This window comes from Elephas maximus, chromosome 16 (genome assembly GCF_024166365.1).
Source record: "Elephas maximus indicus isolate mEleMax1 chromosome 16, mEleMax1 primary haplotype, whole genome shotgun sequence".
Lineage (NCBI taxonomy): Eukaryota > Metazoa > Chordata > Mammalia > Proboscidea > Elephantidae > Elephas > Elephas maximus.
The window spans coordinates 54181604-54206752 of NC_064834.1; the positions used below are offsets into that span (position 1 = coordinate 54181604).

The 25149-nt window shown below is 54.5% G+C and overlaps 2 protein-coding genes across 3 annotated transcripts in view; both read left to right on the forward strand.

Annotated features, from left to right (window-relative positions):
• SUFU (SUFU negative regulator of hedgehog signaling) overlaps window positions 1–3618 on the forward strand; it is a 114204-nt gene extending 110586 nt beyond the window's left edge. For both annotated transcript variants that reach the window (XM_049855010.1, XM_049855011.1), the window contains exon 12: window positions 243–3618. In XM_049855010.1, the coding sequence (XP_049710967.1) occupies window positions 243–332 (90 nt within the window). In that variant the 3' untranslated portion in view covers window positions 333–3618. The remainder of the gene's footprint in view (window positions 1–242) is intronic.
• A 7873-nt stretch (window positions 3619–11491) lies between these two features.
• TRIM8 (tripartite motif containing 8) lies at window positions 11492–24438 on the forward strand. Its single transcript, XM_049855482.1, has 6 exons — window positions 11492–12061; window positions 21169–21264; window positions 21606–21839; window positions 22674–22705; window positions 22838–22953; window positions 23302–24438. Exons 1-6 carry the CDS (start codon window positions 11492–11494, stop codon window positions 23907–23909), a joined length of 1656 nt encoding a protein of 551 aa, XP_049711439.1. The 3' UTR covers window positions 23910–24438.
• The last annotated feature ends 711 nt before the right edge of the window (window positions 24439–25149 follow it).

The window sequence follows — 25149 nt, forward strand, 5'->3', positions numbered from 1 at the left end:
TAATTATTGTCAGGGTGAGGGGAAGGAAGGGGTCACCAAACTCCAGCAGCCTAACCCCAGCTACCCACCTGGGTCTGGCATTTGAGATTGATACCAGGCATCCAGTGGCCTGTCTTGCCCCCCCGCCCCCATACCTGGGACAGGGCCTGGGCAAGGGTCCTTGCTGTGGGCAATCTTGGGATGGTGACCATCATGGTTTCTACTAACCCTGTGCTCTGGCTGTGTGCTTTCTCCCTCCACAGTTCAAACTTCCCAAAGAGTACAGCTGGCCCGAGAAGAAGCTTAAAGTCTCTATCCTGCCTGATGTGGTGTTCGACAGTCCACTGCACTAGCCTGGGCTGGGCCCCACAGGGGCCAAGGGGGAACCCAGCCGCTCCCCAGTGACTTTCAGTGTAACAACTGCAGAAAAGAGAGTCCCACAAATAAAAGGAGACGCATGGGGATTACTGCGCAGCCACTGCACCTGCTGCCTGGTGGGATGTCATGCCCAGGCCATGGCCCTCATTGACTTCTAGTTCAGGGGTCTCATCCACCCAACCGGTGAAGACCGTGTGACCAGGCTGAGTCCCCAATAGCCAGTGAGCGGGTAAATGCAAACCTTCCCCTCCTGCTGCCGCCCTAGGTTCTGGTTCGAGATTTGGCTTTGCACCCTTGATGTGCCCCTAGGTTGAGACAGGCTTCACTCTCACCTACCCCTGCAGGGAAGTAGGGACCCACCAGTGCCAAGCACGGATGTGGGCGCGCTGCGTAGCTCAGCTCTGGAAAGCCTTGGTAGTCAAACCTCTCTGGCCACAGAACAATTTCACCCATCGTGTTTGGTTTTCTTCCTCATTTTATTTTTTAGAAACCAAATGGTATTGCTCTGCAAAGATGTCCAGAAGCGGTGTGTATACTGTGTTTTAAACAGAACTTTATTCCCAGATGAACTTTCTCGTTCTCTCAGACAGAGGCTTGGGGCTGTGTCTCCCCCTGCACTGCCACAGGAGAAGGTGCCGGGTGTTTGCCTGCCAGCCCAGGCCCTGGAGGAGCCAGCTTCACAGAGAGGCTTTTCTTCCCAGCTGGGCCTGGCGGAGCTCGGGGCAGGTGGAGAGCCGAGGCACACTCTCCTGTGCAGCCTTGAGCCCAGTTTAACTGGGGCCAGGAAGGGGTTCTGCTGTTTCCCAAGTGGACCAGGCCCCGACAAGGTTCAAGGACCATCAGGGTCTCAGAAACTTGGTGGCCCCACCCTCATCTTCAAGTCCTTTTTACCCAACCAGGCCCACCTGGGACAGAGTGAGGCCCAGCACCTCATAGACTGTCCCCACCTGCTGCTCAAGGCCACCTCCATCCCATTCCCTCATCCCCTGGGCCTTCCGGCCTCCAGGCTGCAGAACTCTGACTTACCAAAAAGTGAAAAGGCAGCCTCTCAACATCTTTTTCAATTTGGTTTTGCAAACAGGGCACTCTGCCTCTGTCCCACCCTCCCTGCATCCTTTCATTTCTCACCTTTCCTTCCCTACTCCTTGTCCTGACTCTTTTCCTGCATCCCTGGCCTCTGGGGGTCCTTGGTCCCTCACCACAAATACTGTAGATCTCACAGTCTTCCTCCCGGAACCCAACTTTTCTCTGGCCCTTGGTTTTGGGGTTCCTCTTGGATTGTCTCCCACTCCTGGCCTGGAATCAGCAAGCCCCTTTCCTGCCCTCGTACCCCCTGACTCCAGGGACTGCAACTTCAAGATCATCCTTAGGTCTCCCCAAAACAGTCATTTTGTCTATTAGGGACCATGTGGGTATCCCCACTACCCGCCACACACACACACACATACACACAGCACTTCCGGGGGTGCAGGACCCCTCTGATGAGAGATCCAGCCAAGCTGTCTCCAAGAGCCATAAGAGCATTGGCCAGGCTCTCCAGGGAGAAGCAACTGGGCCCCAGAGGGGCGGATTAGGTCTGGCCCCTTCCCCTACACACCCCGAGAATAATACAGTTAGCTCCGTCTTAGCGTCAAGGAGGATCACCCTGGATGACTGGGAGAAACTGGCGTCAGGCCCCCACTAGCCAAAATAGGAGCTTCCCTGGACCTGTTGTTGGCAGCAGTTGTGCCTTCTACTGCCCCAAGGACTTTTCCAAAAGGACATTTCCTGGCCTTCACCCACCCACCACTGCAGCCCTGCCTTTGAAGCTCTTGTATAGTGACATTTCATGGGCAGAAAGGTGCCATCAGCTTGCCTCCTTTTCTTGCCACCCTGACCTGGCTCTCCTTGAATGTTCTCCTGAGAACCTGCCCGAGGACTTCGTGCTGCAGCCCATCCTGCCCTCCATCTGCCTGGTTTTGGAGGGAGCGGCATTTTCTGAGCTCAGCTTTATCATGTATGTGAGGTGTCTCAGCAGCAGCTTGCCTCGGCCTAGAGGGCGTTTATGGACTGATGGTCAGCACCACCAGCATGGTGGCTGCGTTCCCAGAAAGCAGGGGCAGCAGAAGGGCAGCAGAGGAGTTGGGAGAGGAGATGAGCAGGAGTGGCCTGCCCTTGAAGCCTATGTCAGGAACCTCAGGAACATCCAAGGTTGTGCTGGGGCCAGGCCTCCACCTCCCTTCCCTACAATGCACTGGCTCTGGGGGAACAGCAGGCAATCCACCATCCCTGACCAGGCCTCCTTTTCTTTGGGTGGCGGAGCCTTCCCAGAGGTCCCTGGGGGAAGGCGCTCTCCATGGACCTTCTGACTGGTGAAGGAGACCCTCACTGAGGATCACGCAAGGCTGAGCATGTACTCCACCACCACCACCAAGCACAGCACCTGGTGTGTGGTAGGTGCTCAGTAAATGTACCCCTCATTCCCTCTCTGCAGCTCTCTGGGGACTCCTGACCTCATTGTGGGTTGGAGAGGTGAGGCGCCTCCCACCCTTCCTCTATCTGCCTCTTATGCAGGCCTCCTTGAAGCTTGCCCAGTCCCACCTCACTCCTCCAAGTCCCTGGTACTGGAGCCTCTGAGAGGAAGGGGGACTTCTGTGCTTCCCCCAGGTCCAGTGTGGGTTGCAAGAAGCCGGTAGAACCAGCTGCCATCTTGAGGTGGTGGGGGAGGCCCCATGCAAGGTCTCAGGTCTGGCTGGGGGCTGGTGCCTCTTCCTGCCCTCCTCTTCCCCTTCCAAAAGAGTGGCTCCAGGGCAGGGACTGGGGAAGCCTTGATTGCCTACAAGGGCTAGAGCGGTTTTAAAAATAGACACAGGGTTTTGGGATTGTGTTTCGAGATTGAGCTAAGCATAGGGAAAACCTGAAGGTCACTGCCCCTATGGGGTGGGTCAGTAGAGAATCCCCTGGATTGTATTTTTTTATGTGGTTGTCTTCCCTCTCTGAGTGCCAGGTCCGTTGTGCCAGGTGAGTCACCTGGCCCCATGACACGCGTCAGGAGCCCTGTAGAGAGATCCTTTCTTTTGTACAAGTACCTGAATGCTGCAACCGGCAGACTTTTGTAAAGTTTTATATTAGTTTCTAATAATGTCAATGGCGACGCGGTTCCCAGGGGCTGCAGCCTGCTTGGGACTTTTGTAAGGTTTTTTGGGTGACTCACTTAGATGTTGTTTCCTTCTTGCCCCCTCTTCCTCCTTGTAATCTAAGTGCATTAAACATATTTGCAGAAGTGCCTGGGCTGCGTGCTCTTTTCTGGCTGCCTGGAATAGGGGAGCGGGAAACTGGGGCCCCAGCAGAAGGGTCTGGTGGACTCACCCACTTAGAAGCAGGGAGTAGGGAAAGACTCCTAGCACTGGCATTGGCAGTGAAGGGGGTGCCAAGAAGCAGGATCACACAGCTGATGACTCTTCACTCATGCAGAAATGACTTTGCAGTGACAGGCTCTCCCTCACTGGTCTTGAATTCCTCAAAGGTCAAGGGAGTAGGAGGAGGAACACTGGGAGATGGCTGGGTGGACCCTCTCTCTGCAACTCCATCCTCTTCGCTCACCTAAAACCCTTTCCCCTTGGGATGAGGACCCTCCTTGCCTCCAGTTTTGGGGTCCTTGTCCCTTCCAGCCACTCCCCTCACCAGGCATCTAAATCCAACCTCCTGATCCAAGGGCCAGCCTCAGAAGTGATCACACCCACTGGGTGACTTGGAGGCCAGCCCACCCTTCCTATCAGCCAGTCTGGGAGAGAAAAGTGTATCTTCCTTCCCTGGATTGCCCAGCTCTACCTCTCCAGGGCCTAGGTGGGTAAACAGCCCAAGGCCCTTGAGGGAGAAGGCAACAGCCTGGGATCTGAGAGGCAGGCAGATGGGGTCTGCACCCAGATAGGGTTCCCACAACCTGGGGATTGTCCTTGGCCTTCACACACTCTTCTCTTCCTGGTAGACCCAGTTTTCTAATTGTCCCAGGGAGTGCTCAGAATGGGGCTGCAGCACCCAGGGGGTTCTGCTGGGGCATCATAGAGTGGTGGGGGCAGGGGGTGTCGGCTTCTGCCAAGGAACTCTTAGCTCCCCTCCTCTGCCCTCTGTGAGATCCAGCCATATCTGGAGGACCTTCATCACCCACCTTCCACTGTGACTTCCTACTGAGCTCTAACTGGCAAGTAGCTGGCCCCTGGAGCAGTGAACAGGTCTGTCTGGGGCTCCTCAGTCCCTGTGGCAGTCACAGCAAAGGACTCCAGAGGTTATAGATCCAGGCTGACAATCCCAGGGTGGCCCAGACCATGCCCCTTCCCTTTTCTCCCAAAGATTGGGGGTGGGAGGTAGTTATTCTCATCTGACTTTAGTCAAGAAAGACCCAAGGTAAGGGTGAAGTTCTTGCCCCAGAGAGTACAGCATAGCAGATCCTGTGCTTAGGCAATTCAGAGAGACACGACCCGGCTGGGGTTGTTTCTAGAAAGAGAAGAGCTCCTGGTCCTAAGCAGAGACCCCCATCCCCAGATTTGGAGAGCTGAGGCATCTGCCATGTGGTCTTTGAAGTCTCCTCCTATACATTCCTCCAGGTGTGCGATCTGCCCTGTGGGGCAGGGGAGATCCGGGGGCCTTGGGAAGGGGGGCCTCACAGGTCCTGGGGCCATGGGGAGGAGAAGCCAGAGAGATTTGCCGAACTGGCCTGACCAGAAGGAGAATGTGAGCTGGAAGTGACTCACCCCAGCCTGCTAGGCACTGAGGCAGCTGGCGGCTGCAGAGGGGGAGGAGGTGGGGAGGCCAGGGTGGGGGCTCAGGGACAGGATAAGTGACAGAGCATCCCAGAGCTGCAGGGGCAGGCCAGGATGTGGTCTGGGAGGGGCAACCACCTCTGGGCCTCTTCCTCGGGTCATAGTGGGACTGACCTGGTCCTCTCCTTACTGCCAGGAAGTCTTTGGGAAAGAGCTATGGCAGAATGGGGGCAGGAGCAATGTGATTGCTGGTGGGAGTCCATGGCGTTAACTATGCCAGAGCATAGTTCTCTGCATAGCTTATCAGGTGAGGAAGACTTCCAGGGCATAGTGGTAAGAGAAGTGATCTTCTTGGACCAGAGAACTGAAGGCAGAGGCCCTGCTCCTTTGTTTTTCCAATTTCATTCACCTCCACCCCACCCACCTCAGTACCCTGCAAGCTCTAAAAGGATGGAGAATGGGGCTTCTGGGTTGCAACCTTTACAAGACAGAGGAAGGCAAACTGCATTGTTGAGCCTCTACAATAACACTGAGGGAGATGGTAAGAACTAGAAAATCTGTTAATTCACTTTTCTTTCAACAAACGTGTGCCCGGTCCTCTGCTATGTGCTGGCGGCCTAGGCACAGGCTGGGCCTTAAGGAGCTATAGTCCCGTGGGGGAAACTGGACAAGGAAACAGACAATTATAAGGAAAGGCCATAAAAGAGGAAGGCTTTCTGTTTTACCCTAGCCCTACTACTTAGTATCAGTGTGACTTTAGACCAAGTAACTAACCTCCTGTGCCTCAGTTTCTTCATGTGTAAGTAGATACTTGCCTTTATAAAGTTTCCGTGAGGGTTACATGAGATAGTACACATGATATGTATGCCTGGCACATAGTAATTGCTCAGCTGTGTTAAAAACCAAAATCAAACCTGTTGCTGTCTCACAGAGACCCTATAGGACAGAGTAGAACTGCCCCATAGGGTTTCCAAGGAGCACCTGGTGGATTCAAACTGCTGTTGTTCTGGTTAGCAGTCGAGCTCTTAACCACTGCACCATCAGGGTTCCCAATTAGCATTAATCTTTATTAAAAGCTATGCTAGGGTACATACACAGAAAAGTCGTCCAACCCAATCTGGAAAGATTACAAAAGGCTTCCTGAAAGAAGTGAGGTCCAAACCAAAACCTGAAGGAATTTAAGGATGAGCTGGGCAAAGGAAGAAGGGGCTTTACTTTCAAAAGGTTTCCAGCAATAACAATGGCAAAAACCCTGAGATTCTTTTTGGGAACTGTAGACTTCCAATTGCCTGGAGTATATGGTTTAAGGTGTCAAGCTGTCATTTTAGGACCATTCCCCTGCCTTTCTGGATGGAGAATGTTTGGAAGAGAGTACAACTCACAGCAAGGAGACTGTCAGGCCTGGATTAGGGTAGAAGTGATAGAATATTATTGCTGTTGTCCATTGCCTTTGAGTTGATCCTGATTGATGACGACCCCATGCATGCAGAGTAAGAACTGCTTTATAGGGTTTTCAAAGCTGTGACCTTTCAGAAGCAGACCGCCAGGCCTGTCTTCCCAGGCACATCTAAGTGGGTTTGAACCACCTACCTTTTGGCTAGTAGTCAAGTGCTTAACTGTGCCACCCAGGGATAGAATATTAAGGTAGAACATATAGGGATACAGAGATGGAGATGCATTCATTAATTCAACATATATTTATTGAGCACTGTTACACTGAAGTCCTAACCCCTGTATCTGTGTATATGTACCTTTCGGAAATAAGAGTTTCTCTTTTATTATGTTAATGATATCATACCTGAGTAGGGTGGGTCCTAAACCTAATCCTTTCTGAGTGGTGTTTTATAACAGGGAAAACAGACATGGAGAGATACACGCCCACACAGAGAGCAGATATCATGTGACTACTCTTCTACAAACCAAGCAACACCTGGGGCTACTGACAAGGAAAGATCCTCCCCTGGAGCTGATGCCCTGATTTGGACTTCAGCCCCCAAAACTGAGATAATAAATTCCTGTTCTTTAAAGCCACCCACCTGTGGTATTTTTGTGATGGAAACTAAGATAAGCACCTACTATGTGCTAGGTCTCAATCTAGGCATTGGGGCTATATAGCATTTAAGAAAACTTCTTTTATGGATCTTACATTTCAGTGATGGGAGTTTTTTTTTTTTTTTTTAAGGAGACTACATAGTACATGGACATACATGCTATGGAGAAAAAAATAAAGCAGGGGTGGGGTGACAGGGAGGGCCAGTGGGGGGGGGGTTCATTCTTAAAGGGATCAGGGAAGGCCTCACTGCATAGGTAACATTTAACAAAGAAGCCCAGTGAGAGGAAGAAGTGAGCCACGGGGATGTCAGGGGGAAGGGTAGTCCAGGAAAAGAAGGAGAGGGCCTGGGGTATGATGGAAGGATCAGGCATTCAGGGGCCAGACTGAATTGGATTTGAATCAACTTTACCACTTAAAATGTAATTGCTGATGACTCCCAAATCCACATCTTCAATACAAAACTACCTCCTGAGCACTAGTCTTGTATATACAATTGCCTCCTCAACATTTTCACTAGGGTATCTTAGACAAAAAAAAAAAAGTTTTTTTTTTTTTATCTTAGACAGTTCTTCTCAGTAAATGGCACCACCATCCTTCTACTTGCTGAGGCCAAAATCCTAGGAATCGTTTAAAAACCTTTTGGGGGACCAGATAACATATAAGAATTTTTTAAGGTTCAGAAGGATATTCTACATCCTTCTTGATCTCATTTCTATGCCACTACTATTATTACGTTGACTCATCTCCATTACATAGATCTAATCCATCAGTAAATACCGTTGATTCTATATCCAAAATATAGACCAAATCTGACAGCCAAATCTCACAATCAGCTTACAGTCCAAACTCTTTACTATGGTCTACCCGTGGCTGTTCTGGCCCCTACCTGTCTCTCTACCTCTTCACATGGCCTTTCTGCCCTGGAACACTTCTAATCTATTGCATTTGTTTTTCCTTCTGACTGAAACACTCTTCTGGGTTGCCACTTGCCTGCCTCCTCCTAAACATTCAGGTCTCAGCTCAGATGTCATTTTTTTAAGAGCCCCTGTCTGACCCCCTTACTCTCCACCACAGAAATCATCCTACTTTTCTGTTTTTTTAATTTTTTGCACATGTCGTCAGCTTAATCCCCAGGGCCTAGCAAAATGCCCAGCACATAAAGGCTTTTGTTAAATATTTGTTGACTGACTGACCTCAGATTACTTCTGTTCTTTAATCCTCCATTTCCTCATCAGTGTTGTTGTTAGGTGCCATCCAGTCCGTTCCCACTCATGGCAACCCTATGTACTACAGAACAAAACACTGCCTGGTCCTGCGCCATGCTCACAAATCATTATGTTCGAGCCCATTGTTGCAGCCACTGTGTCAATTCATCTCATTGAGGGTCTGCCTCTTTTTCGCTGACCCTGTACTTTACCGAGCACGAGGGCTGCCTCCAGGGACTGATCTCTCCTGATAACATGTCCAAAGTATGTCAGATCCAGTCTTGCCATCCTTGCTTCTAAGGAGCATTCTGATTGTACTTCTTTCAAGGCATCCTCATCAATAGAAGAGGGATAATAATTACTATCTTGCACGGTAATATTAAACATCAGGGATGTGGGGGATCAGGAAATTGTCTCACTGTAAATCTACAGAATTTTTTATTCAGTTCCATTAGACAGATGAGCAGACTGACAAACCCTCCCTTCCCTCTCTAGTAAAAAGAGCTAAGGGTAAAGAGTCCTAGAGACCCGTGGTCCCACTACACAGCAGGGATCATCGCCCTTTTAAGAGGCGCGGGCACCCCTCCCCCTCCGTATTTAAGGTACCGAAGTTAGTGCGGGTCACGTGGCGCTCACGGGTTTGCCCCGCCCAAAAAGGCGGAGCCTTATCTCGGGGACTAATAGCAGGAGCCGCCTCCGGAACAACCCCAACTCCCGACAGGGAAAAGGGGAGGAGCCAGGTGCATCAACAGAGGTGGCAGCACTTCCGGACGGGACGCCCCGCCCCTTCCCCCTCCTTGCCCCCGCCCGGTTATATCGCCAGGCCGGGTGGGCTAAACCCGCTGGCGCTGATTAAAGGCGCCGCCGCAGAGCTGCCGTTTTCTCCCCGCCTCCTCCTCCCCTTTCCCCCGCCCCCTTCCCGGGTAGCGGGACCGGCCTTGATGTAGGGACGCCCCCCCATCCACCCCAGTGGAGGCTCGGCTCCCCGCAGCCTCCTGCCAGCCCGCGCGCGTCCCCACCCTGCAGGTCGCACTCTGCTCCAGGCCCATTGTATCCCCCGCGGCTGCAGACTCTGGCCGGGCCGTGGGGGGACCCTCGTGCGACCCTCCAGCCGGTCTCGCGGGTCGGATCCCTTCCCCGCCCGGCCTCTTCGCAGCAGCGCGGCGGAGGCGAGGGCGCTCTTCCCTCCCGCGGAGGCGGCGGGGGCCGCCCGGAGGGCAGCGGGACGCACCCCCACGCCGAGCCCCGGCGGCGAACCCCCGCGCCCCCTACCCAGAGGGAGGAGAGCAGGAGCCCGAGCGAGCCGAGGGGGGCAAGGCGGCCGCAGAGTTCCTGGCCCGCTGATCATTTTTATTATCGAGATTATTATTAGAGGGGGCGGGGAGTCCGGGATGAGGGGGAGGGGGCTAGAGACGCAGCTATTTTTATTAAACAGATTATTCCTGAAATAATATGCGCAAGATGGCTGAAGGTGGCTGTGATGAGAGTGTTGAGGTTGGGTTTTTTCTTCCTCTTTTTTTTTTTTTTTTGATCTGAGGATAAAGCTCTGAGGCGACAGCCGCTGCGGAGACCCTGCCCGGAGTGCCCTCCCCTCAGCTGCGAAGCAGCGGGCGGATAAACGGACCCACCGACGGAGTGACGGGCGCAGGCCCGCCCCGGACGCGTCGCCCAGGCAGCAGTCCGGGGCTGCGGGTGCTCGCCTTTCTGCCGACTTCTTTCAATTCTAATCTTTTTTTAAAATTTTTTGGAAAGGACCGGGGTGGGTGGAGCAGAGGTGGAGAGAAATCAGGACTTGGCTTTTTCTCCCTTCTCTCGCTCCTAATTTGCCGGAGGCCGCCAGCCCTCCCCTAAAAAAAAAAAAAAAAAAACCACCAAAAAAAAAAAGCAAAACAAAAACGCTGCTGGACCCTCGAGCGAGCGCACCCGGACCCCGGCCGGCACCGCCTGGAGCCCAAGATGGCTGGGCGCTGAGGGAGGCAGCCCGGCCCCGCCGGCCCGGCCCTGCCGCCGCGGGCTGGCCGGGCCCGCAGCCCGAGCCTCCAAGGCCGGAGCAGAGGCCGAGAAGAAAAGAAAGTGGGGGGGGGAGGGGGCCGGGCGGCAGAGGGGGAGGGCAGGCGGGGGAGGGGAGGGCCGGGGCAGAGCCTCCTGTTCATTAGCAGTTGAGAAAAATTCCTTTCTAGTTTGATCAATCCTTGTTTTCCTCGCAGAGCCGAGGCGCCCGCCCAGCGCGGGGACGGGGAGCTGGGTCTGTACGCAGCGGGGGCGCGCGGCGCCGGGCCTCGGGGGAGCGCAGAAGTGGCGACGAGGGGGTCAGTCCCGAGCACCGCCGGGGTTGCTCCCTCCCTCCCTTTCGGTTTTTTTTTCCACTTCTCTCCCTCCCCCTTCCGTTTCTATTTGTGAAGGGAGGAGGAAGGCAGAGGCGGGCTGGTGTCTTTGGCCGGGGACTGGAATTTCATCTGAATGACTGCCCCTGCGCGCACGCAGCGCCCCGGAGTCGGACGGCCTGCGCCCCACACCCGCGGCCGGCCGGCCAGCTGGGGGGCATCCGCGCCACGGTCCGGGGGCCGCCAGCTCGCCTCGCCCGCCGAGTCCTGATCTAGCCACTCTCGAAGCGGCCGCCCTCGCTTGCCCGGCCTCTCCGACCCCGGAGAAGGAGAGGGAGGCGCGGCTCCGGCGAGCCGGGAGGGAGCCACCATCGCCGCCGCCGCCGTCGCTAAGAGGAAGTGTGCGGCTCCGGGGTTCTGTCCACCGTGGGGCGCGCCCCAATGTCAGCCGCGAGCCCAAGTACAGGCCGCGGGCCGCCGCTGCCATAGCCGCGCCGACGGGGAGGCGGCCTCTTATATGGAATTTGGACTCCGGCGCTCCCCACCAGGGCTGGTGCTCCGGCCCTGGCGCAGCCCGCCGCCTCCCGCTAGGCGCTCGGGAGGACGAAAAGACGCAGCAGGCTGCGCTCGCGGCGTGAGGACCGAGGCTCCCTCCTCTGGGAGGCGGATGCACGGAAGGCGCTGGTGACTGAGCGACTGTCGGGGCCGGCTGGGGCCGGAGCTCGGGGCTCCGTGGACCTACAACTGCACCGGACGGACCCCCAGGGTTGGGGAGTTGGGGAGGCCTGCTCGGGCCCCCTGCCCGCAGTCACCATGGCGGAGAATTGGAAGAACTGCTTCGAGGAGGAGCTCATCTGCCCCATCTGCCTGCACGTCTTCGTGGAGCCCGTGCAGCTGCCGTGCAAACACAACTTCTGCCGGGGCTGCATTGGCGAGGCGTGGGCCAAGGACAGCGGCCTGGTGCGCTGCCCGGAGTGCAACCAGGCCTATAACCAGAAGCCGGGCCTGGAGAAGAACCTGAAGCTCACCAACATCGTGGAGAAGTTCAACGCGCTGCACGTGGAGAAGCCGCCAGCGGCGCTGCACTGCGTGTTCTGCCGCCGCGGCCCCCCGCTGCCAGCGCAGAAGGTCTGCCTGCGCTGCGAGGCGCCCTGCTGCCAGTCCCACGTGCAGACGCACCTGCAGCAGCCCTCCACCGCCCGCGGGCACCTCCTGGTGGAGGCGGACGACGTGCGGGCCTGGAGTTGCCCGCAGCACAACGCCTACCGCCTCTACCACTGCGAGGCCGAGCAGGTGGCCTTGTGCCAGTACTGCTGCTATTACAGCGGCGCGCATCAGGGACACTCGGTGTGCGACGTGGAGATTCGGAGAAATGAGATCCGGGCAAGTACCCTGCGCGCACACACCGCACGCGCGCGCACGTACGCGCGCGCACACGCACACTCTCTCTCTCTTGCCGGGGGACCTGTGTCCATCAGGACAGGCTGCTGTGACATCAGACCAGAGGGCTCCTTCCAAGCTTACCTACTTTGAAAGTTTGGGAGCAAGTCCTGGGAAGAAGGGCCCCCCAGCACTACTTGACACATTGCCACACTTGTACTCATAGGTCCATCTTGTGAGGCATTTATAGAATTGGGGCCTGGGGCTGTCAGGGGTAGAGTTTGGACGTTGCTTTTCTATTTTGCACACAGCTACCTCCCCCAGCGTTGTTTCTGTAGGCCCTACAGGAAGTCACCAAGGCAGTGACCCTGGTCCTGCTTCTCCAGCTGCTGTTTATGTAATGAGTATCCTGGTGCCGCTGCTGTGGCTGACATGATCCATGATGCTGGCATACCAATGAGGAAGTAAACAAAAGCAGCCATGTTAGTTTCAAGCTCTATTGGAAACACATTGGGGGGCGGGGGAGCGGTGGGTAGGCAGCGGGCTTCCAGAGGAAAGGTAGAACTTAGGGTATCTATTCGGATAAGGCCTGGCCAGCCAGCGCAGTCCTGGACAGCATCTCAGCCATTTGGTTTATTCCCGATAGTCCACTCTCTGGGTAAGAAACCCTGCCCTTTCTATGCCTGTGTGTTGCACACGTCTGCATGAACAAACCTTCAAGTATGTGTCTTCCATCACCCTGAGCCCTTCTCTCCCAGCCCAACCCAGCCCTTGATCGAAGCCCTCCCACACTTAGGGAGGGGAAGTGGAAGACGGAAAAAGAATCCTGTGGGTTTAAGGTTGAGCCGCCTTGAAATCTGGTTTCAGGCAGCTGGCTCCCCTGGGCTGCAGACTGGGTGATTACGGAACCGCATCCCCTCCCACCATATACACCCTGCAGCAGCAGCCAATGTCAAAACCTCCTTCCCCCTCAGGCCTGGGGCCTGGCTTTGGAGGTGGACTGAGGCAATACTTCCGTCCTTTTCAGTGGGGGCGGGGGGTGCTTCCTAGTTCCCTCCCTGGTCTCCTGGCCTTCAGGATTGAGTCATACCAGAAGGAAGGGGTTGGCCTGGCACTGTCTGAGCCATCTCAGAAGCCCCCGCTTGGGACCTGGGTGTGATATCATGGTGACATGGTTGGCCTTTGGGAAGACTGAGAGTGTTTATGGATGAGGGACCCTGGAGGCTAGAGGCCAGTGGGGAGGTTGGGTTTGAGGAAGCTTTGAGCACAGGCCGGTTGTAGATGGGGGCTGTTTCCTGTGGAGGGGAACCAGTCAGAATGAGTCACCGTTTAGCAATTAAAAAACATATACATACAACCAACAAAAGGCAGGAGGGCCGCCACAGGCTGAGGGCGGGGATAACAAATAAAATTTGCTGTATAATTAGTTTTCAATTGGATGGGTTAGCTCTGGGTTTTTGTGCCAGGGCAGGCCTCTGGTTTCTTAAAGGAAGTGGCGGGGCGGGGGGGTGTGGAGAGAAGAGCCACTCCCCCCCCAAACTGGGGTTGGGAAAGGCAGAGGCCCAGGGGAAGTGGATGAGCCCCTGCTTGCCCTCCACCCCCCACTCAGGGCAGGCAGAGCACTGACTTTCCCCAGGATTGGGAAGCTGCTGCTATTAATAAAGATGGAAGGGCTGGGGGAGGAGGCTGGGAAAAAAGCAGAGACAGGAGAAAGGCGGGCAGTCCAGTGCTCTGTCCTGGGATTGGCAGCGGAAAAGGAGGGGAGGGGAAAGAAGGGGATGCGGCTGAAAGGGACAGGAGGGAGCAACAGCCTGGGGTGGTGCGTCGATGTGTACCCGCACCAACCCCACGGTTGTGGTTTTAGCTGTGTCTGAATGGTGGGGTGTGTCTTTAAGTGAGGTGCAGGGAGACATAATTGCACCTGATTTGGTAGTAGGAGGCTATCTGGGTGGGTTCCTGTTTGTGTCTTTGGGGCTGGCTGTTTTACCTGCAAATGCACCTGTCTCCAGTCTGTATAGTTGGGGTGTGGGAGTGGTGGGGGGCAAGTTGGTACAGAGTATACTCTGGAGTTCCCACCAGCAGGCCCTTGGATTCTCTGGTTCTTGGAAGGAACCAGATGGAGGCAGGAGCTGAACTTTGTTAGCAGCTCAGCGTGTGTGTTCCTGTGCCTGGTGTGGGCAGGCTCAGGAGGAGTGGGTTGTGTCACGGCCAGATGTGCAATTCTGTGTATTCAGCATCTGTGCAGGGCAGCCTCAGCCTGAATGTTATCCTTCTCCAGGCTCCCCCACTTCAGGCCCTTGGAATTCTTTCTGGTGCCCCAGGGCACTGGGGTTGGAAACCCTTCAATAGCTCAGTGTCACTCAAGTGTGAATTTGACTTATTCAATGTGGAAGAAGAGAGGCCCCACCCTTCCTGGGGGGCCAGGATTGGGCAATGGGGAACCTGAATGGATGAACCTCTCCTTTCTCCACCATCTCCAGGCCAGACTGGGGGAGGGGCCTTTTCCTTGGTCCCTTTTCCCTTGTAGGAGCAAGTCTGTATTAAAGGGCCTCTGCTGGTGTGTGGGTGAGGGCAACAGAATTCTCCAGGGTATAGGAGAGAAGCCGGGAGAGCTGGCTGCCTTAGGATACCTCTGTTTCTTGTTCTTCCTCTTCTGCCTTCTAGGGGTGGGGAAGCTGCTGAAATGCCCTATTTGCTAGAAATAGGAAACTCTGATTAACACCCCCCCCACCCCGCCCCATTCTCATGCTCACACACACAATGCCTCTGCATAGGGACCGGCAGCTTAGATCAGTGCTGCCCCATTCTGCCCTTGGGAAGCCAGTGTTGCCCTGAGAGGGAGTGAGCAGGAGGTTGAGCCCCTGATGCCCACTGGATGGGCCCCAGAGACCAATCTTGACCTGTAAATGTGTTCTCCCTTGGGGCTGTGGGAAGCTAAGGACCCAAGGCTCGGACATCCAGGTGGGCTCAGGCTTGTCAGTCCTTGGATAGTCAAACCTCCTCCCAGCCCCCAGGTAGGAGCCGGGAGCACCCTTTATCTCATGACCTTCTTCGACATGGAAAGATGACTTGAAAAAAGGCATAGTTATCTGTATGAGGGGCTGTGCAGGGTGTGTGTCTTTAAGTGTATCTGTTTGAGCTTGTGCAGTCATAGTTGCATGTCTGTGTCATCTCTCAGGCCCCAGATCAAGATCTCTCTGGAAATGTTGCCCGGACCCTGTTCCTTGCATTCTCAGAGATTCAGACATGAGAAGAGGTGCTCCCTGGGGAGGGTGACCCACTGCTGGGGCCAGTTTGGAGTTTGCAGCTGCATGGGGTAAGGGTGCCCAGTTTATACTGGTCCTGGCTGGAGAGGTTGCACTGGGAGCCTGGAGGGAATGTTGGGTCTCTGTCCCCAGCTGTCTGTCTCTGGGTAGGCTGTATAGGTGGGAGGAGCCTGGTTCAGGCAGTACAGGGCCCACTTCTTGCCCCTCTCCCAGCAGACCATACTCCTGAGGTCTTAGGTGGGGTTGGGAGCTGAGGTGAGAAGGCCATGTGTGTGTATGTGTAAGATGGAAGGTCATGTAGCCGCCCTTTCCTTAACAATCCTGAGTCTATGTAGAAGGTGGCTCTCACTTGGCCTTCCTCCCTGGGCCCCAAGAGTAGCCTCAGGCAGAGGCCCAGCCCCCCACCTCTACCCTAGGATCCTGCTGACACAGCCAGGGCATCTGTCATGCATGCCCTATTGATTATTCTTCCTCCTGCAGCTCTGGGAGGCTGTGCATACATGTCTCTCTGCAGGTGTGTGTGTGTGCGCATATGTGTGCATGCATGTGTCAGAAGAGGGTGTCTGCATGCAATGCTTACTGGGTCCCTTCACATTAAAGTTGAGTGTGCATGCATGACATGACAGTTGTCAGCATGACGGTAATACTGTGTGAGTCTCTACTCTCAGCAATGGTTGGTTGGTGGTTGTGAGTCTGTGCCAGCAGCATGCAACCTTCTCACCTGGTGGGGGATGCTGGGGAGGGGAGAGGAAGATGAGATTTACCTTAGGGTGAGCTTGTTGCCTGGGGAGGGTATTGAAGGTAGGAGCTGGGAGGGGTCCTGTGATCTTGTGCTGGGGGTAGTCTGGGTGGGCATAGGAAGAGGGTGAAGCCGGCTTGGGCCCCTGCCCTGGGCTGAGCAGGCGCCCTGGCCAAGCTCATCCCTGGCCCTGGGAAAGCCTTCCTTCCCTGCTGGCCTGGCATTCAAACCCAGACAAAGGGGGTCTTTCTCTCTCGCCTCTTTGTTCTGCTGCCCCAGAGCGCTGCTCTCTGCATGGCAAAAGCTAATTTAGCTCTGCAGCTGAGAAACCCCTTCTGGGTCCGCCTAGGCTTGCCTCTGAGGTGCTGCCTCTTCTTGCCTTTGCTCCCACCCTATAGCCCCTCTCTCTCTCAGTCTATGGTTTCCCTAGCCCAAGGCAGGGGCCGAAGCATGGGAAGAGGGGTCTAGGGCAGGCAGCCTTTCTGAGAGGTCAGTGTGCTGTGGACCCCAAGGAGAGAAGGCAAACCTACTCCTGAAATAAGGGCTTAGGTGGGGGAAGAGGTTAGCATGGGGCAGTTCTGAATGCAGGGGGTGCAGCCAGGGCTGGAATGGCATGAGAGTCACCTGGACAGGCACCTGAGCAGGAAGAGGTGCTCTGGCAACCAGCCCCGCCTTCTTGTCCCTCCCCCCCCCCGCCCCACTACAGGGTTCCTGGAGCCAGCCCTGGCCTTGTCTGAAAACCTAGAAGCTGCCTCTCTGCCCCAGCCCCAGGGGCCCTGTTCCCTGCTGACTTTGCTTCTTTTCAGGGTTCACTTAAGGGCTTTATTATTATTATTTATTAACTTTTATACAGCCCAGAGTCCTCACAGCCTCACCCGTCTGCCAGTCCAGCCTGGCATCAAAAACGCCAGCTGGGCCTGGCCAGTCAGGCTCCAGAGGATGTGTGGCAGGAGTGTAGGGCTCTACAACTACCTCCTGTCCAGGCTGGGAGGAGGGCCAGAGAGAGCAGCTTGAGGCTGAGCTTGAAGGAGGGGCAATGGGTCTGAGGAGCAGGATACCCTGGGGCCCTGGAGGGAGGGGAATGGAGTGGATGCTTTTGCCCTCTTAGGCCCAGGAACAGAACTTGAAAGTCCTTAAGTCCTAAGGGGCGGGGTGAGCAGGTCCTGCCTAGCCTAGGGGCTACAGAAGGAATCTGGGGTTGCCCGCTCAGCCCAGCGCTGAAAGCCTGGTCTCTGGGTCTCAGACCTCAAGTGCTATCTAGACCTTGAGATGTAGTAAGGGGCTTCCCCCACTACCCTTGTAGGGGAGTCTGATTCCACCTCAGCTGTGGGTTTTTCCCAGATGGGAAGTGGGGCATCCTGGCTGTCAGCAATTCTCTGGGGAGGTAAGGTGGGGGTTAGAGTGGAAAGGAAGCTGCTGGTAATGGGGAGGGATCCAGGCCTTGCTTCCTCTGTTCCTCACCTTCCAGTGGGGTAGGGGTAATGATGGGACTGCAGGAGGTGAATATTTCCTTCCTTCCCCCACTTTCCCAGTGCCTGATGTAGCAGTGGGCCACCCTCTTTCCCCAGGCATTGTTTGTGGCAGGAACTGTATCACTTGCCCCCAGTGCAAGCCCTGCAAGGATAGGCTGGCTGGCTGACCCCCCTTTCTGGCTGGCAACCCTCCCCTTCCTGCCCTGTCCTCCCACCCCTGCAACAAAGGCAGGCACCCGATAGCCTCTGAGCTGGGGGAGGGGTGGGGGAGGGGAAATGAAACCCACCCACCACCACCAGGGAGTAAAGGCCTCTGCTTTGCCAGGCAAGGGAAGGCACATCAGAGCCCCAGGGTACAAGTGCCACCAGGGGAGTCTCCAAGAAAAATGTAGAAGAGGAAGAGGGAAGGGGCTGGGCCCTACCTCCCAGGACTGGACAGGTTCTTGGTTCTACCTGAGAGGTCAACCGTGAGCTCCCTGGGATTCTCCCAGGGCCTCAGCAGGGGATCTCTGATTGGCCTGGAGGGTGGCAGTGGGACAGCCCAATTCCTGTCCTCTAGGAACTTGGGGCTGCCTCTTTTCTACCCCTCACCTGGCCTCACTCTGGGTACCCTCCCCTCCATCTGGCACTGATGAGCAGGGAGACCATGTACAGATAGGGGCAGCTGGGGGCCTGGACTTTCAGGTGTTCTGGGCACTGGGATGGCAGGAGTAGCCTGGAGCCTGAGGTGCTTCGGGGGGCCCTTGTCCTCCAGAGTGTGGGGACAGGGTAGCAGCAAATGAGAATATGAGGGTGCAGTGTTATAGGGGAGGAAAAAGGCCTGATGTTCTGGGCAGGGGATGCTCCTGACCTTCTTGCCTTTATGCAGGCCTCCCTCAATGGTCTGGGCCTTCAGGAGGCCAGTTCTCACAGTGCAGGAGCTTGGGTGCAAATGTATACACAGCTATGTGCCCCAGTGTGGGTGAGGTGGCCCCAGAGCCCAGGCTGTGTGTGTGTGTGTAGTCATGTGCATGTATACTGTAGGGTGCCTTCTTCCTTCTTCACACAACTCTGGGTACAACCACCTCTATTCCAGCCCCCCACCCAAGTTGTATCCATTTCCATGCTCTGACCCTCTGGCTGGTACCTGCTCCCTGTGCCCCCATCGCTGGAGGTAGGGGGCCTGCTAGAAGGGCAAGGGCCTCCTGAGTCTGGTTCTTAGAGGTCCTGTCCTGGACTATTGGAAGGCCAAGTTTGGGAGAGGGTGCCCTGGACTTCACCAGCTTAGAATCTGAGAGCCTTACCTCCCACCTTTTCCTGTCCCCAGGGTCCTAGGTCTTTGTTTCCAAGTGGCCACCAATACAAAATAGGAGCTGGCTGCAGTCTTGCTGGCCTTGGTTTCTTCATATGTAAAATGGGTTGGAGGGAGTGAGGAAGAGATTAGTGACAGCTTGTCTTTGGGAAGCCAGCTGGGTGTGGTTGGGAGTAGAGGTCCTGGGATCGGATTGAGCTTGTGGGTGACTCTGAGGCCCCTCAAAGGAAAAAAGAGAACCACTCCTTTCTGAGTAGACATTTACTGCAAGCCAGGCTCTGGGAAAGCTGCATTGCAAAACCCATGTGTTTATTCAGTAGCTGTGTTCTGCATCTGTAGGGTGCTGGGGCCTGGCTGGGAAGGGAGGTGGAGAAAACCAGCAGCGAAGCCCTGTTTTCAAGTACATAGACCATGGTTGGGGAGAGAATCAGAAAACTACAAAGCAGGACTGTCCAATAGATCTTTCTGCGATGACGGGAATGGTTCCTGCATATAGTATCCAATACAGTAACCACTAACTCATTTGGCTGTGGAGCACTTGAAATGTGGCTGATGCAACTGAAGAACTGATGTTCAATTTATCTTATTATAATTAAGTTTAAAGAGGCATATGTGGCTAGTGGCTATACAGAGGTAGGGCAGAATATGAATATGTCCGGACAAGGAGGGAACTGCACAAACTTAGGGCAGGGGTCATAGAAGGCTTCCTAGAGGAGTGAGGGCTTAAGTTGGGCCTTGAAAAATAGACAAGGAGAGGGAGGAGGCACTGTGAACTGCAGAAAAACATGAGCGGAGTCCAGGAGTTAAAATGAGCACAGAGTGTTGGGAGCAGGATACCAGTCCACCTGGCTGGAGAGTCAGGTTGTAAGAGAGCCTTCATTGCCAGGCTAAAGTACTTGAAAGGAGGGAGTCATTGAGGGTTCTTGAGCAAGGGTGAAACCCTGTTTGAAGAGGTGTGTTTGGTGAGGAGGGTTACAGGGTGCATGGAGCTGCTGGCTGGACAGGGCTGGAGGGAGAGGGGTTGTGGGAACAGCAGATTAGAGCTGAGAAGAGCAGCTTAGTCCAATGCCTTCTCTCACTTGGTATGAATATTCAAGCAAAACCCAGCTGAAGGAGGAGGTGTGGCTGCAGTATGAGAAGCTGCATCCCAAAATCCAGGAGACTGGCTCAGATCCTAGGAGAGCCAGGATCTCCTTTCTTCCTGGGTCTGACTAATGGGCTATGGAGCTGGCAAGGACTTCAGAGGCCTAGCTCTCAGTATCTAAAACAGGCCCTCGAACCGGTTCAAACCAGTTCAGTCATGGACCTACGAAGTGAAATTGGAGCAGATGCAATTTTTTTTTTTTTTAATTTGGGTAAAGCGGACCAGTAACCGGAACGGGAAAGATCACAGGTCAAAGCCCTTGGAATAGGAGACTCAGAAGAGGAGTAGTGAACCCTTTCAGGAGGTTGATGTGGGAGATTAAATTATTGCCAGGACTGTAGAGAGTGACATGAGTGGCCACCATCTTTGAGCAGGGCACCTCTGTTTTCAACTCTGCCAGTCAAGAGATTTGGTTTCTATGCAAGGTGCACACTGCACTTGCTTCCTAAGAGGGAGATTAAGTTTCTAGCAGGGCTTCGACCTGTAGTTTTTCTTGTTCCGGGTATCGTTCTGGTTCACCCACATTTTAAAAATTTGAGTCCATTTGGGTTTCTCTTCATTGGCCGTGACTGAATTGGGCAGGACTGTTTTGAAGCCCCAGTCCAAGACAAGAGACAGGGCTGGTTTGATGCCCCCAGTGTAGGGCTAGTGTGAGGTGAGGGCTTTGGACTGGGAGCCAGAGGAACTTGTAACCTTGGCAGTTGTTTGACTTTCTGCATCTTTCGGTGCTCATCTCTGAGATAGGGCTCCCCAGAGAGAGGAAGCATGGCTTAGATGAGCACAGACCCTGCTGTCAGATCACCTGGGTATGTATCCCAGCTGCCACTTACTAGCTGTGTGACTTTGGACCAAGTACTTAACCTATTTGGGCCTCAGTTTCCTTTTCTATAAAATGGAGATGTCAGTACAGGGAATGTGCTTGAAATAGAGGCTGACCTGACCCTGCCCTCAGCTCATGGTTTAAGCTAATCCAGGCTTTTGGTGGCTGAGGTCAAAGACTAGCCAGCCAGTTGTTGGCAGGCCCCTGGAATTGGACAGTGCCATATAGAGGGTGCGTGGCAGAGATTTTAGGCCAGCTGGGTCAAAGGACCCATAAGACTAGTCTGTTCTCTAGAGGAGAGGGTGGTACTCACCCACCCTTGGGAAGGGGCAGAGCCACAGCTCCCCTCTGATGTCCCTTACCCAACTATCCCTGCAGAAGATGCTGATGAAGCAGCAGGACCGGCTGGAGGAGCGAGAGCAGGACATTGAGGACCAGCTGTACAAACTCGAGTCAGACAAGCGCCTGGTGGAGGTAGCGCAGCCCAAGCCCGTGGCATGGGGTGGGATAGTTGGGGTGCAGGGCTTTGGGTTACTTCCTTACTTGGGATCTCTCATGTAGTCGGCTCTGTGTCAGAATCCCTCAGTCAGTCATTTGATGTGGGTCACCCCTACTGGTGTCAGGGATGGCTGACACAGGGCCCTATGCTACTACCCAGTGGGGAACTGGCAGGTCAGTCCTTGCCTTGGTGATCCCAGAGCAGCCTGGAGACTTGGAGTCCCAGATTCCACTGTCTAGAATGTGAGATGGCAGCAGTGGGAGCCAGAGGTACCTGGTGCTCACCTGCCCGCCCACTCCCGCCCCTGTGCCTACAGGAGAAGGTGAGCCAGCTGAAAGAGGAGGTGCGGCTGCAGTATGAGAAGCTGCACCAGCTGCTGGATGAGGACCTGCGGCAGACGGTGGAGGTCCTGGACAAGGCCCAGGCCAAGTTCTGCAGCGAGAACGCGGCGCAGGCGCTGCACCTTGGCGAGCGCATGCAGGAAGCCAAGAAGCTACTCGGCTCCCTGCAGCTGCTCTTCGACAAGACGGAGGATGTCAGCTTCATGAAGGTGGGCTGGCCCCGGGACGGGGCTGTTGGGACCTAGGGAAGCTGCCTTTCCTAAGTTGGAGTATGCAGTTTTCTGTTCTTCCAGCCAGCTTCCTCCCCACCAGTGTGCTGACATGCCCTGGCTTTGGAGCCAGCCTTCACTGATTCAAATCCTACCCTCCTCTTTCTAGCTTTGTGACCTTGGGCAAGTCATATCTGCTTTCTATGCCTTAGTTCCCTCACCTGTAAGATGGAGTTGATAATACAGGTCTACTATATCCTTTATCCATATTCCAAATTTTAAAAATTGCAGAAGACTAAAAGAAAAAAATTTTAGCTACTCGTTTAATAGCAAAAGCTGACCTGAATGAGTGTTGGGCAATTTATTGTCTTTATTTATCTCACTTGATGTAAATATTCAAGCATTTTGCTACAGAAATGTTAATGTGTTGTTTTATGGGCTATCCCCCAGGTCCTGCTGGGGGTGATATGTAATATATAGTACAAGCATCATATTTCCCTTCTAAAATCAAAAAAATTCCAAATTCCAAGACACATTTGGCCCCAGAGATTTCAGATAAAGGATTTAGGGCCTGCAGAACCTACCTCCTAGGGCAGTTGTGTGGATGAAATGAGGGATGTGTGGAAAGCACTTGCGACAGTGTTTGTCACGTTGGAAGCACTCAGTAAATGTTAATTGTTCTCTTACCTTCTAAAATTGATGAGCCCCTCGACACACTCTGGTCAGAATCAGAGGGTCAGCTCTGCTTGGGAGAGGGAAGATGAGGGCAGCTTCCTTTTTCCCCTCCCCACTATGCTGCCTTTTCCACTGACTGACGCTGTTCTCTCCCCCTAGAATACCAAGTCTGTGAAAATTCTAATGGACAGGTGAGCAGATGGCCCTTGTCCCTCAGGGGAACATCTGGGGTGGGGGGCAGGGAGGGCCAGGCCCATGGGGGGAGGTAGGGCGGGCTCACGGTGATACCTCCTCACGGCAGATGCCCCGTCCACTGCCCCCAGGACCCAGACCTGCACAGGCAGCAGCCTTTCTCCCCCTAAGATCGGCCACCTGAACTCCAAGCTCTTCCTGAATGAGGTGGCCAAGAAGGAGAAGCAGCTACGGAAGATGCTAGAAGGTGAGGGTGGGGCCTTGACAGAAAGGGGAGAGCCCTTTGGGAAGGGGTCAGAGTTGGAACCTTTCTTCCGAGAGGTAGTGTGGCTTAGTTAGATAGACCTTTCTTCGTTTGCTGGCTTTGCCGCTTCTTAATGTGGAACCTTGGGCAAACTGAGCCTCAGTTTCTTCAGCTGTAAAATGAGAATAATGATAGTATCTACCTCCTTGCTATTGGAGTAGTGAGCGTTGGCTGAGATGATGCGTGATGTAATGCGCTTGGTCTACAGATGTGAAAGGTCCCCAGGGTGGAGGAGGCCTGGATTGGTTATGGGTAAGAGCTTTGGTAACCGTTGCTCCAAACTCTCCACAGGCCCATTCAGTACACCGGTGCCCTTCTTACAGAGCGTCCCCCTGTACCCTTGCGGCATGAGCAGCTCTGGGGCAGAAAAGCGCAAGCACTCAACGGCCTTCCCTGAGACCAGTTTCTTGGAGACGTCATCGGGTCCTGTGGGCGGCCAGTATGGGGCGGCAAGCACAGCCAGCGGCGAGGGCCAGTCTGGGCAGCCCCTGGGGCCGTGCAGCTCCACACAGCACTTGGTGGCCCTGCCAGGTGGCGCCCAACCAGTACACTCAAGTCCCGTGTTCCCCCCGTCACAGTATCCCAATGGCTCTGCTGCCCAGCAGCCCATGCTCCCCCAGTATGGTGGCCGCAAGATTCTCGTCTGTTCTGTGGACAACTGTTACTGTTCTTCCGTGGCCAACCATGGCAGCCACCAGCCCTACCCTCGCTCTGGCCACTTCCCCTGGACAGTGCCGTCGCAGGAGTATTCACACCCGCTTCCACCTACACCCTCGGTTCCCCAGTCCATTCCCGGCCTGGCGGTCAGAGACTGGCTTGACGCTTCCCAGCAGCCCGGCCACCAGGATTTCTACAGGGTGTATGGGCAGCCGTCCACCAAACACTACGTGACGAGCTAACGCCACGCGGGTGGCGGGGCACTGGGGAATCTGGAATCTTCCCCCCAGCCCCCTGTGGCTTGGGAATTATGCATCCAGAGACCTACCCTCCTCCCTTCCTCTCTTCTTCCCTCCATTCCTCCAAGTCTTTTCCTTTCGGGTTTTGTTTTGTTTGGGGTTTTGTTTTTGATTTTTTTTTTTATTATTATTATTATGAATCTTCTGGACGCGGAGGTGACAGTGGGAGCTGGCCTGGGCTGGGGCCGCAGGTGGCCCTGGAGTTGGGAAGGCGTCTGCCTCAAGACGCTGAGCTCTCTCTCTGTCTCTCTTTTTTTTCCCACTCGTTCTCCTTCAAACCCCTTTGGCTGGAAGGAGCCTCAGCTTCCCCTAATGCATTGTAGTGGGGGGAGTTCAACCCCTCACCCTGCCCTGGGAGGAAAGACCAGTGCCCACTGGCCTGTTTCTCCCTTTGTTTTTCTTTGGGCGGTTTGATCACTGATTGAGTGAGGAATGACCTGTAGATTGTGAAGCCTTTTTTTTTTTTTTTTTTAAACCAAGAATGGTTTCTCCTGCTTCCTTCTCCTCACGATCCTCCCAAACTGAGTTCAAAGGCCACGTCTCAAGCAGCTTTTGGTATCTTCAGCCTCAGAGTGGAATCTTTTAAAGACAGGAACCCCATGTCCAGGAAAGGGGAAAAGGAACTTTGCCAGTGATAGTGACCACAGCAAAAGCAAATAATAATAATATTAATAATAATAAAGAGAAATAAAATAATAAAAAACAATAGCACAGCCCTTGTTGAGGTCGACAGAAGTGGGGGAGGAAGGGCTGCCCCAAGTTGGGTCCTTGCCTGGATTTTGACGCAGCAACTTCCTATAGCAAGCACTTTGTATGAATCGTAGACTTCCTGTTCTCAAGGCGCAGGTATTTATTCTGTAATCTGTCTAGAGCACACACCGAAATCCAACCTTCTAATAAACATGGTGGCGCAGTCCCACTCCCTGCTTTGCCTCTTACCCCTGGCCCCAGATTTGAGGGCTTCAGGCCTTGGGGTGGGTAGGGGTCCCCCAGGGACAGAAGCCCTTAGCCTCGTTGCCTTGATTCTGCCCTCCTGGGTCTAGCCAGTTCTAGGCCTGTGCATGTCAGTGTGTCAGGCATGAACTACATCTACTCTTGGCGTTGGGTGCATTTGACAAATATTTGCTGAGGACTCCCAGGCCCAGCCCCATGCTGCAGAGGCCTTGGCATCTCTTTGAGGTTC